This window comes from Fulmarus glacialis, unplaced genomic scaffold (assembly GCF_000690835.1).
Source record: "Fulmarus glacialis isolate BGI_N327 unplaced genomic scaffold, ASM69083v1 scaffold847, whole genome shotgun sequence".
Taxonomy (NCBI): domain Eukaryota; kingdom Metazoa; phylum Chordata; class Aves; order Procellariiformes; family Procellariidae; genus Fulmarus; species Fulmarus glacialis.
Window position 1 is genome coordinate 34,711 of NW_009221054.1, and position 13,597 is coordinate 48,307.

At 35.9% G+C, this 13,597-nt stretch overlaps 1 protein-coding gene across 1 annotated transcript in view; it reads right to left on the bottom strand.

Moving 5' to 3' along the window:
• The window catches only part of LOC104079046 (nipped-B-like protein), a gene marked incomplete at its 3' end in the record, with an annotated part of 121,114 nt that overhangs the window by 33,329 nt on the left and 74,188 nt on the right, over positions 1-13,597 (bottom strand). The window contains exons 8-9 of the mRNA XM_009580928.1: positions 12,835-12,928; positions 2,762-3,394 (exon numbers count right to left, since the gene is read on the bottom strand). Of these exons, the coding sequence (XP_009579223.1) occupies positions 2,762-3,394; positions 12,835-12,928 (727 nt within the window). The remainder of the gene's footprint in view (positions 1-2,761; positions 3,395-12,834; positions 12,929-13,597) is intronic.

The window sequence follows — 13,597 nt, forward strand, 5'->3', positions numbered from 1 at the left end:
TCTGGAATAAACAGTTCCACGACACTACTGGTTCCAAGCCTCAGGAAGAACATGTCATATGCAACCAAAGCCTTACTGTTCAAAAGAAAGCATCTGAAAACCTTTGATGAGGCATAGTATTATAGGGAATAAAAAAAAGGACAGAAGGGACCACTAATCTTCTACCAAAACTTGCGAGTACAATGCTACTCAAAATAATTTATGGAAGACAACATGTGCCTACACAGAAAGTGTAGTGCAACTGTAATATGTATTCCCATGCCTTGATTAAAAAAGCAGCAAAGATGCTTTCATGCAGATTTTAGCATGTGCTAGCATCTTGAGTAAGGTCTCTGGAGGGACGCTTGCTATTGTAAAGCATCAGCTAGCACTATGCATTGCTGTTCTAATTAGACCTAGAACTTGCTACAATCACACTATTTTCTTGACATAATGTGATCTAAAGATACAGTATATGTACTAAAATGCACAAACGCCAGGCTTTTGCATAAATACAGTAAGCAGCTTCACAAAAATGAATGACATATTTAGGAGTTATTGGGTATTTTTCTAACAGACATATTCCCATAGGAACAACAGAGGAAGCTTCCTCCTGCAGTCACACCAAACCAAACAGCTATAACTAGAACAATCCCAGAGTGTATCAACTTTTAGACACAGTACAAACTTACAAGCAATGGCAAAAGCATTACCAAAAAATAAGAACCGTATTTCTCCAAGGTAAGAGCTTTTCAGGAAGTCTGTCCCAAGACTGCTAAAAATCCTTCTACTCAATACTATTCATTCATGGCTGAAACCTCAGCAGCCAAAGTGAAAAGAGCTGCTGCCTAGCATAGGAACAACTTACCACCAGTGAAAAAATGGTGATCATTTGTCCCAATATAAGGCAGCAACTTTTGCACCTAATTCATAGCAATTGCAGGAACTCAGGAAGAACTGAGACCTGCCATAGGATGCAGGTAGAAGGGAAGCATAAGGTTGGAATCCTTATTTGGAAATATGGTTATTGAGCAGTGGTGAAGGGGTGAAATCACATTCTATAAAAATCACTCCTTTCCCCAAAAGAAAGAAATCAGACTCTGCCTGTGGCTATGTAATTATGGTAAAAAAAACTTCACAGCTAATGCTCAACATTTCCTGAAAGCCAGAACAAAAGAAAAAGTGTGCTTTAGTCTTGCTTTAAGTGTTTGAAGGCTGCTGTGCACCATCAGAAATACAGTGCATTTTTCCAGATGCTTCTCAGCTAAAACGCGCTGGAGTTTCTACTTGAAGTGTGTGGATATAAAAGTAGCTTTTGAAGTATTAGGAGACAAACCACAAGCTCTCCATCAATAACTGTAAAATTAGTAGAAGAGATTTAAGCAAAGTAACAAATTCCTCATTTCACTAAATTAAAATTAAAGACGGTAGAGATCTCTTTTGAGGTGAGCACACATTTTCTCCATATATTCACAAACAATGTTTCATAAAAAGACTTGATTTAGTTACCAAATAAGAAATATCTAAGAAGTTAAACATTTTAGTAATTGCAACAACCACATTTGGAAACACACACACACACATAAACTCTCTCTCTCTCTCTCTCCTCTCCCCCACCCCCCCTCGGCTTCTTTAAAAACAGAAAAAAAATCTTTGAACAGGGAGAAAATTTGTGCTCTCTCTGCTGGTTAAAGACCCAAACTGTACGTAAATTCAGTTGTGTCCATGCAAGTATGTCCAAAATTAACCATTTTCACCTATGAACTTCCAAAATCAGAATTTTCACTGATTTTCACTCTGCAAGATTTTTCTTGGGAGTATCTAATAAATTAGCATTATACTATAAAAGATTTTTTCTCATAAGTTAAACGAAGTGCAGAGGAAGCTTTTGAAAAATACTTATGTTAACCTACCACTATCGAATCTATAAAATACATCTTATCTTCAAGATTTACATGTGGGCTTTGCATCTACTTTTAAGATTTCTGAAGCCCAAGACCTTCAAACCAGTTAACAACAGAAAAAACAAAACAAAACAAAAAAATCCAGAGAGGATATATTCAATGAAATCAGTTAAGACAACCAGTACAGCTACTGAAGTAAAAACAAAACATTTCAGAGGCTCATCTGGTTCTGTGCTAGAGACCATATAGATATATGGTAGTTCTCTAAAGCTTGTAATGCCTACGTAATAATGAATATCCAGTTGAACAAACGTTGGAGACAACATAGTAGTATATATTACCCAATATATACTGCCTTTAAAAGAATAGATGTGATTTTAATCTAACACCTCCTTCATATTAGGTTCAAACGGGGATATGAATAGAAATGGGATAAAAGAGTTTTCCTGTATTTTCTTAAATTAGGCAACATGGAGAGTTAATTAATAATTCAACTACCAAAACTTACTACAAATTTTGACTTATGGTACTGCTGGAATTTTAGAAATTATACACCACGTCAATTGTTCTTCATTCAGTCTCATGGTTCAAAATAAGAGTAGCTTAAAAAGAATTTTGAAACATAAGAACTTCACTTTCTATCCATTAAGACCCCAAATAAAGAATACCAGATATCAAAAATATGCATATATGAGAGATTACAGTTCATTGTTGGAGGGGAATGGAGATGAATGTCATAGAAGAACCTACACTGAGTAAACAGAATTGAACTATGTGACAATAACAGGAAGTTTTTATATATATATATATGGGTTTTATATGCACATATATATATATTTATATTATATATAGTGTATACACACGCACAATCCTTTTACCTTTATCTTGCACTTCTTTTGAAAATCGCTCCCTTTCAATAGCTGATTCACGTTCTATCCGCTCAATTTCAGCCAATGCATCCAATTCTACTTCATCATATGACGTTATAGTTCCTTGTTGCGAAACCTGTTGCTGTGTCTGTACCACAGGAGTTTGAGGTTGTTTTGCAGCAACTGAAGTGTTCTGTTGTAAAACAGGCACTTGTTGTGCCTGAAGGAAAGCTGTCTGTTCATGCTGCGGCAAACACTGAGCAGCGTTTAGTGGGCGGTTAACATCCTGTGGAGTAACGGGTGTTTTAGAAGTCTGTCCTGGGTACTGCACATTAAAAGGAATATCACCCTCTGACACACTGCTGTTTTCCAAACCAGAAAGCATATCATCCTGCTGGTCCATATCCGAAGATCTTACACGAGAGAGTCTTAATGTAAGCTTAGTGGAGTCCTTGGAAGGAGAACTAATGATATCATACATTGCAGCTTTTTCAGTCTGGTCTTTTTCATCCTTGCCTAACTTCATTTTCTTTTGTTTCTTTTGCTTTCTTTCTGGAGAATCTAACAATATGTCTGGGGGAACATCTCTAGGTGATGAATAAGGTGGAGGCTGAGACTGTTGGATTAAAGGTTGTCTTGATCCTAGAATAATAATTCAGAAAAACTGAACAGTTATGTTGTTTCATGTTTATATAAAAACACACTAAATATAACCTAAATAATTTTCATGTGTATTTCTACATACATCTGTGTTCACAAAAGGTCTAAATAAGATTGGTAGGAAGTACATCATTCCTAGATCAAGATGTAATCCAGATAGTTGCCGTGTATTTCCTAGGAATTTCAGTCCGCTGCAGGTAGAGAAGGGATCATTTCAGAGAAGATGGCAAAAAAAAAAAAAACCACCACCAAAAAAGAATAAATAAAAATAGTACTGGCAGGCTCAGAATATCAACTATTAGAAAATGGTCAATGAAAGCAAGTTGACTACAGAAAAAGGAAAGATCAAAAAGATTCTTAATAAGGTCTTAATGATCAGTGTATTGGCATTAGCTGTTTCAGCCACACATTTTTAATGTAAAAAAAAAAAAAAAAAAAATTGAAACATACACAACCTCCTTAACTTTGATCCCGACAGTTCATTTTCAACTTTTTTCTTTTTTTTTTTCTTTTTTTAAATTTTATTTTATGTAAATTCATTCCAACCTCCCCCACTCATTACTGTCTAGAAAACTCTAATTGTCTTAAAGCATTTTTCTACCATTCCCTGCCTTATCAACCCCTTTTCTTTTTTAAATGTATGAATTTTTACTTCCACATGGACTCATTCCAGGATTTGAGTGTATCTAGAGAAATTTTTAAAAGAGGACATTTTTAATTAAAAGCATTCTCCAATTAATCACATTTAAATTTTTTGTTCTTTAAATTAAATCAGCTCCCCATAACTGTTAGCCCAGAAAAAAGCTTTGAAAAACAGAGAAGCTTTTCAACCTGTCCCAATTATAGTTTTGAGCTATAATTTTTGGCTGAAAAAGGAATACTGGGGGTGGGGGGAGCATGGGGGGGCAGGGCAGGGAAGAAAAGAAAAGCCTATTGGCTGGACCAATAGGGCCAGCCTCCTCTTGTTAAAGCAAATATTTATCAGATTCCATTCATCCATTGGGGAATACTAATCTTCAGAAAGCAGTGACTGAGATTATTATTAGTCATTCTAGTTCAGGTCATCATAGGTCAGTACTTCTAACAACAATCAAAACCTAACTGGAATACAGGTCCCCATGTGCTTCTTTCAAGAAACACCACTAAACAAGAAAGCAGCTTTATTCTGCAGCTTAAATTTCTACCAGATATTTTAAGAAATATTAAGAATCATTAAGCAATGTACTGACCTGTAGATGAAAAAAAGAATTGATACCTCTAGCAAAGCTTCAGTTTACATGAAAGGTGTGCCTTTACTGATGACTTCTTTGTACAGACTGCTATACTTATTTTCTCTCCCTAGTACTGAGAAGTCCTGCAACTTCTGTATGTAGAAAGCAGGGTATGAAATGGGTTTATCTTACCCCTTCTTGATCATCAGCAACAACTCCATATTCTGCCAATAACATCCACAATGTTGGGAAGTCCTGTTTTGACTCAACCTGACTCTCAAGATCTTTCCACTACTCCACTTCCCTCCTCAAATTAGATACCACACTCAATCACCAGTACTGAAGTCCTGGCTACACACTATGAAGATCTCTCACTTGCCTTTCACCACAGGTTCCTATGCTTGTGATGTGTCCCCCCCACCCTGTTACTGTCTCTTTTGATAATTTACAAAATTGCCTTAGTGTAATGTATAGCAGAAATTGTTAGCTACTAATTTATTTTATGGTAATGACTACCACTCAGGAAATACAAGCTGCATTTTTATTTCTACAAATATTAGATGCAGCTCAAAACTTTTCAAAGAGATCTTGCTGACATCTTACTCTTGAATTATCTCTTAAATGAATACTTCTGAAGTTGCAACAATGGAACATTTACTGGTTTTCAGTTACACTTCAAATAGAAGACACAGATTTGATTCTCCCTTATCCTAAATTTTTAAGTAAATATGACAAGATTGTTCTGATTTGGTATTTGTCATGCTGAAAAATAACACTGCAGCAACAGATAAGGTGGTTCTTTTTATCTTTGAGTAGATTTGAGGAGGTCAGAAGGATTTCAGTGCATTCAATTGAACATACTTAGAATCCAGTAAATGAAGAAACAAAAGTAAAGTTTTCCCTCTCCTAGGCAGCACTACGAAAGTTAGGGATTTGAAAGTATCTTCCTCCTGAAGGAAATTCCTGAAAGGCGTCGATAGTAAGGCCTATAAGCTGCATTTTAAGAGTACATGTTCTGGCAATAACTTTACATACTTCTGAGGTGTCTAATGACGGTTAAGCCTCTGGCAATAAGCAAGCTTAGAAGCTACAATACTTATACCTACCTATTTCAAAGAAATTGAAAAAGATGAAGCATTCTGGAACAGTTTCACTCTACCACAGACATTAGCAGATTTGAACAGGTATCACACATTGAACATGTACCACATTCTGTTGGATGCTTAGACTTCAGACAAACCATCACCCATTATACAGAGAGAGTTGCGCCTATTACTGTTGAAGTCAGTTTAGAATATTTCCTATGGGAGAAGGCTTGAGCCATTATATGTCTGAGAAGAAAGCTCTTACAAGACTTGCTGATAACAGAAGAAATGTTTTGTGGAAAGAATATACAGACAGACGGGTATGATCTGTTTGCTGAACCAGTCAAGATTCCAAGATTGAGAAAGTTTGTTCTACAAAATGCTGTCAATGTAGTAAATCATACGATGATCTTCGGAAATGATCTTTGGAAACGAACCGAATTTCAGAATATTCTTTTAGAACAGAGAAATATGGAGGCAGCTTTTAAGTCTAAATCTAGGGCTGTGCAGTAATACAGGAGAAAAAAAATCTGACTTTCTGTAGTTGATCTTCCACAATATCAGTAAAAGAATTTTGTGCAATCTCTTTTTATATGGCAGGAATATGTAAAACTTGCGAGATAAAAAGAGATTCTCCACTGATTTGGGAAGGTCATTGTATCATTACTGAACAGCAAATACTGGTGCTCAACCAGATAACACCAAATGTAGCTGAGAAGCCCGTAACATCAATAGGAAATAAGGCCTCTACAGAGAACAAATACACCCATCAACAATACCTCCATAGTCTTTCAGTAAAAGTCATCCTCACCACCCATGATAATCCTGGGACTGGTTCTCTATATTAATTAGTTTTCCTACTGATTCCTAGTGGTAGATGGCACTAAGTATGGAAGAAGTTTTATCAACTGCTGTAGCAATTTGTAAACACCTTTTTTCTGTGACTCTTGTCTGATTTCTTACCAAATCCTTTATAATGCAAGCAACTATAAAATGCATTGCATTGACAGTAACTTAGCCTTCATAAAAATGTAAAGTTTTAAAACCACTTCTTGTTTGTTTACCCCTGGAATGGCTTCACTTGCTCATTGTGCATCAGTAACTTGCATAGCAAACGAGCTTCTGTCCAGGAGACTGCACGCATCACTGACATCTCCATCTTATGGTTTTTGTCTGCACTTTCTAATCACACCACAATACTCGCATTTTATTTAAGCATTCATGATACTTTCTCTGATCATCTCTGAGCCTGTTCAGAGAAAAGACCACCTGCCTTTCAAAGCTGATGCACCGAAGTCACACCACCGATCACATTCTTTGTTGTGATCCACATGGTTAGAAAATAACTATTAAGGTTACCAGGAACTTATTTTACAGAACTTTAAAGAATTATTAGCTTTCTACTTGCACAACAACAACTTCCAAAGGGTCACTCAAAACAGTATCTTCATATTCCTTTAACTCCCTTGCAGGTAAAGCTCCCCAGATGTTGACAGAAAGTCTTTCAGCCATCCTACACCTCTTTTGCCAGAAGTATTGTTCCCTATGCATGAAAGCCGGAAAAAACTGCTAGTAAACAAATGAAGACTAATGTCTAACACTTGGTTCATACACTGGGGAGAAACTTCAGGAACATTCAAGTGCTATACCTTTTTAAATCCATAGCAAAGCGATCCTCGAGACTCCAGGAACATTATTTAAGTGGGTACGAAATTGTGTAACAAACCTCGACACAGCATTCCAGACTTTTTACTGGAAAAGTCTCTGGAAAGAGAGGCTTTAAGGAATGCATATGTGCTACATGTGGATTATTAAACTTCACATCTGAGTAATTATATACTAATTATAAGTAGTAAGTTCCTAAAGGCAGAAGCTGGAGAAGGAGAAAAGAACCAGAGCACCCATATAGCATTCATACTGATGTTTTTCTGTTGGAAGAACTAAGAACCTGGTGATGACAGAACCTGAGGAACACACTGCTGCCAAAAGATTTTAAGAGACTGCAGTTACAATATGTAAATGGAAGCGTCCATTTTTTTAATTTAATATGATCCTATTTACTACTTTCACATAAGTGGAATGTTTTCATGAAAATGGGATCAGACAAATTCACCCTGGAACTCTGGCTAAACTGATCTCAGAATTGGTCATAATCACCTTGACGATTTGTGCTTCCAGCAGACGCAAAAAGGGAAAAACAGTCCCGTCAAAAGGATGGTAAAGGACTACACAGAGTATTATACATAGTCTGTATGATTTAAATACATACTAGAAGAACAATTTCGCTGTAAGGATTGATAAAATAATAAAGAGGTAGTATTCCAAAGTGAATTTGTTAAGAGTAAGTATCATCAAATCAAAACAATTTTATTCTGTAAAACAGTAGGTCTTGTGGATTAAAGAGAACTGAGTGCCATATCTGAACTTTAGCATGGCTTTCTATATAGCTTCTCATAACAATTTCACTAACAAGCTGAGGAAGAATGATCTAGACAAAAATACTGTAAGATTGCAGTATACCCTATTGCAAAGCTGTGTTTGTAGACTATCAGTTGTTCTTGCTAAAAATGGATAAAGGGAGTATAGGTGAGCAAGTACAGCTTTCCAGAGCACTGCCTTAAGAATAGTAGTTTAAAATATTTGTCATTAATAACTTCTCGTGTAACAGAATTAGAGAGTATTTTATTAATCTAAAGATTGTAACAGCTTTTGTGTTGAGTCTTTCAACTGCTTTTAAAAACAGAATAAAAAATTACAATTTTCTTGACTAATTTGAATAATAAAGAAATTCAGTGACAAGAAGCACAAACTTTTTATTCATCTGAGAGCAATTGTAACAACATGAGAGGAAGATAGAGAAGCTCTACAGAAAGATAGCAATATGTTTAAAACAACTTGCAATATGAATCTAAGTTATCAGCAAAGAGCAGCTATAGTCTCATATACAACAGTAGTATCATACAAAGTAGTCGCCTATGGTACTTTTCTGACTACTCATCCTTCTAAGTCTTCAAACAGAGTTGTATCTATGACTTAGGATAGTACAACATCAAGACAAATGCAGGCCAATTAGAATTCAGATAAAAACATCTAAGACAATTAGAAGCTCAGAAATGATGACTTATGTAAAGATGATAGAAAGAAACTGTGCTGTTCAGTCTGTAGAAGATTAGATTAGTGCAAGATATGGTAACGTTCTTTGATATGTAAATGACTGCGATAAAAAAGGGACATGAATTGTTCTTCCTTGCCCATCAGACAGAAGTCAAGAAGTGTCATGCCTAAGTGCAACAAAAATGATTCAGGCTGGGCATTAGAAGAAATGCTTTCTAGCACTAAGAATTTGAACAGGTTGCCTGACAAGAATAAGGAAATGTCTATTACTGACATTTTAACAAAAAAAAAAATAGATGGAAGTTATTCGGAGTGATACTGGTACAGTTCATCCAACATGAGAGTAAGAAGATGGGAAGCCCCCAAGTCCCTTCCTGCTGTATTTTCTAAGAATCACAGAATCTTCCTCCCAAGTTTTGAACTAGATACAAAGGAATTACTACTTATTTTGATTAACAGTCAATGTTGACATTTGTTTTCAAAGAGCATAACTTAATTTAAAATTCAAACTTAAAGGGATAGCATACGAGAACATACATTTGGGAAGTTTTTAGGGACAGATTGTATTCACTTTCCACATACTCTTTCAGGGAAGAGTCCCACCGCTTTCTCCAGAACTTCAAATGCCTCATGAAAAACTTAAGTTTTGGCTGTTCTTGCTTAGAGCTGCTGTATTCAGAAGCACCCTTGCATAAAAAATTAAGATTTGAAGAAACAAACAAGAATGAACGTTTATTTTGGCCCTGTCAGAAAAAAATGTTTGAATAAATTTCTTCCACCTTTCTTTTGAAGGAGAGAGCATGAGATGATAATTTTTCTTAACAAGTACCTTTGAGAGCACTGAAGTCTGAACTACAGATTTGAGAAGATTCCTAATTCTTCTTGCCACCCACAATACATTCAGAGACCAATTGTACAGGAGTACCTCTGGAGAAGTCCTAAAATAAATCCCTAAGAAAATAAAAGTAATCTTTCCAAATTATTCAGAAAATAATCAAATACCCATTAAAAATTTCTGGAGGGAATACAACTTATTGCTGGAGAAGAATGCAAAATTACATAGTTTCATAAGGGTTGTTGCTAGTCCTTACAGATGTTTTCTCAGGAGTTTAGGAAACTGTATGGAAGCAGGCCTATAAATGATATGAACTCTTCTTTTTAGAAAGCAATGGACTGAAAACATTGTGAAAGGCTTTTCTTTATACAGATCTTTAGAAGGTGTTTGGGGGGGGGGGAAGGAAAAAAAAAAATCTTTTTGAGGTTTCAGAGCAGTGGGAAAGTAGAACAAATGGAAAAAGGATTTTGATGAGTAATTCATCTTGGGTAATGGAACCCACAGACTATTTTATGAGATCAACAAAAGGAAAATACTCGTCTATTCTTCATAGACAAATTCATAGAAATGAAGTTTTTAAGAAAATAGATGTGGTAACAGATGACAGGATGAAAGCAGAGCCATTATTCTGTTTGCATAGCTAAAAATATAAAATTTACATAAAAAAGAAAGGATAAAGACCAGCCTAGAACTTCTGGATAAAACTTCAGCTGCTCTGGTACCTTTACTGGAGCAGAAGTGAAGCAAAGATTTCTGTAACAGAGAAATTTTACTCCACTGAGTAAGTGAATAACCAACCAAAATAACAAATACAACTTCTGCCATCTCTCAAATATTTGCCTGAGTTGCAAACAAAACTTCTTCCTCATTCAGATTCTATCGTTCAGACAGCTATGTTCAGTCTTAAAAGCAATTCAAGACTCTGCATTCACATTCTCCATGTCTCCAGAAGTCCTTGCTACTTCTATGCCAAAAGTACAGAAATACAGTCTGCACCCGTACCTTTGGTAATTGCCCCAAGTTTCTATGTTATATAAGAAAGCTTAGATATTATAACATCCTTCCCGGGATCTCTCTCTGGACTGATGATGTCTAGTGCCATTCTTTTTGTCCTCCCAAACAAACAATTAAGTATTTTGCTTATTTTCTTTATCAAAGTTCGTGACCTGTCAACCAAACTTTCAAGGGCTAATGAGAGCAACAACAAAAAGTTCAGCACAGATACTTGCTGTTTGTTCATTACTGGAAAATTTATCAGCAGAACTTTCACCTCAAATCATAGGCCAAAAACTCACTGTCAAGGATCCCACGTTCTAAATAACACTGTAATTATCCCCACCTCTTCCATACATTTCTAAAATACGAGATTAGAGAAAGTAAATGTCTGGCAAGATTCCTGCAGCATCAAGAACTGGTTCTCTCAATCAGGGTTCATTAATCTCTTTAAGAAGGCAAAATGATAGCACCATTAGTAACAGTTATTTCAGTTCTGTGCTTTATCAATGGGAGAAGTAAAGCTAATATACAGGTAAATAAATCAAAAACCTCCTCTTGCATTTTTTCAGCCCCTCTAATGCTGAAACATTACAATCTGAACTGTACAATCAGATTGTTTTCAGAAATAATCTGAAAAGGTATCCCTTCAAAACGGGATTCTGAGACAGCCAGTTGAAACAGCAGCAACTTTAACCAAAAAATAATTCAAATATTCTTCTGGCTGAGTGGTAATCATGTATCTGAGTGGAAGTAGCTTAGATTCACAATGTTGTTAAACTGATAAGCTTGACGAAGAGAAAAACAACTGCATTTAGTCTTCGTCACTTACACAAGTCTTACAAGTCCTTTAGCACAAGACCTTCTGAAATACTGATGCTGCTGGCAAGCTATTCATGTACTTCTCACTTGCCACTTGAGCGACATTTCTTCTATCAATGTTTAACACAGTATATGCCTACAGAAGATGAACCACAGAGATCATTTAGCAGTCACAGGATCATAGGATGATTCAGTTAAGAAGGGACCTCAGGAGGTCTTTAGTACATCCTCATGCTCAAAGCAGGATGAGCAAGGCCACATTATGCAGGGCTTTACCCTGCCTGATCTTGAAAATCTCCAAGGATAGAAAATGCACAGATTCTCTGGGCAACCTTTTCCAACGCTTGACTGTCCTGAGAGTGAAAAAGTTTCTCCTTAGACCTAGTAAGAACATCCCATTGCAATTTAAGTCCATTGTATCTCAACCTTCCTCCACAACACTGAAAAGCCTGACTCAAGTCTTCCTGATAATCTCCTCATAGGTACAGGAAGGCTGCTCTAAGGTCCACCCCTGCCAAAGACATCTCTTACCCAGGCTGCACAAGGCTAATGACTTCACCCTCTCTGGAATCTCCCCATCTCATGTCCTCCCTCTCCACCTAACCTGACCATCCAGAAAGACTTAATTTTTAGCGGGGGCTGAAGAGAAGAAAGCACTATTGCATCTTTCTACTATTGCCATGTAAATATATAAGAACTGGAAAAGTAAATTAGCAAGAATATGCCCAAACCCCTACCTTGCTAAGTCTCATGTATCTCAGTCATTGCTTCTTAGGAATAATATTAAAAACAGCAGTATGCATTCAGAATTCTAGCATAAATAATTATTTTAAGCAGATTTTTTTCTGTTACCTCTCAACTGACTCATAGTTCACCCTATTCCTTCTCCACAGCTAAGGTTTTCAGGCTTCATTTATGCTATATGTATTGAGTTCACTGAACCATTTTTAATTTCATGTTCTTAAAACTTCATGATTGCAATTAAGACAAGCGTTGCATGTTAAAACACTTTTGAGCTGGTTAAGAGTTCAATACTTGTAATGCTGCCTTTAAACCATTTCTTATGTAGAGCAACTGAAACCATTCTTATAAAAAATTTAATCCTCATATTGGAAAGGATTTTATATCCTTCTGTCCTCCATGAATTTGAGCTTTGTTTTGACGGATGACTAGTCAATTTTTGGACCTTCAGAAATTTCTTCTGAATCAGGGCTCAAAATAATTTTGTATCCAAAACATAATGACATACTTTCTAGTACTATTTGAATACAGAAGTCAGGAGAAATAACTATATACCTCTTTTAACTCTCTGTTCTTTAGAATTGGGAAAAAATACATTGATATATATGACTGCTAGACTACCTTTAAGGGTTCCATCACTTCCAGCTGGAGAGCAGACTGATTGTGGTGACCTCAAGGAAAAAGATGCAGCATTCCTTATTGAAGGATCACCATCCTAAAGTGACAATGATAAAAAACAAACATTACGAACATGAACACTTGATAAAATAAAGACTGAAATTAGTACAGATACTGATAAAATGGATTGGACAAAAAAAGCATACAAGAAATATTAGAAAAATATTTATTTACATAAAAATCTTTGTAATTTAGACTGCTATTAGACTACTATATAGGCAATATTCCAAATCACAATCAGCCGTAAGAAGAGTCTATAGCCAGAACATGTACACTAAAATAAATCTATGTACCCGTCTTCTAGCTAAATAAGTACTTTTGGTTTACGCCAGGATTCAATTTAGAACTTTTTTGTTACAAACACTCATAATAAAGAACTGAAAAGCAGATACATGACCTCTATACAATACCAACTGAAAGAAATTGAGCATAAAATGTAGGTTTTTAAAACAAGCTCACCATTTTTTCATTTAACCTACCCTTAAAGCCTATCTAGAATGCCATCTTACTTTTACAGTTAAACAAAATAACATTTTGTATTTATATCTTTCAGCACACACACATTGGGAATGAAGAAAATCTCTAGCACTCCCATTGCAGCAGCTGAGATAGTCTCGTGTAAAACACAACTGGAGGGGCTTTAGCTTGTTATTTGCCTGGCTCGACAGTTAGACAGAAAATAACTCAGTTGCAATATGGAGCACTT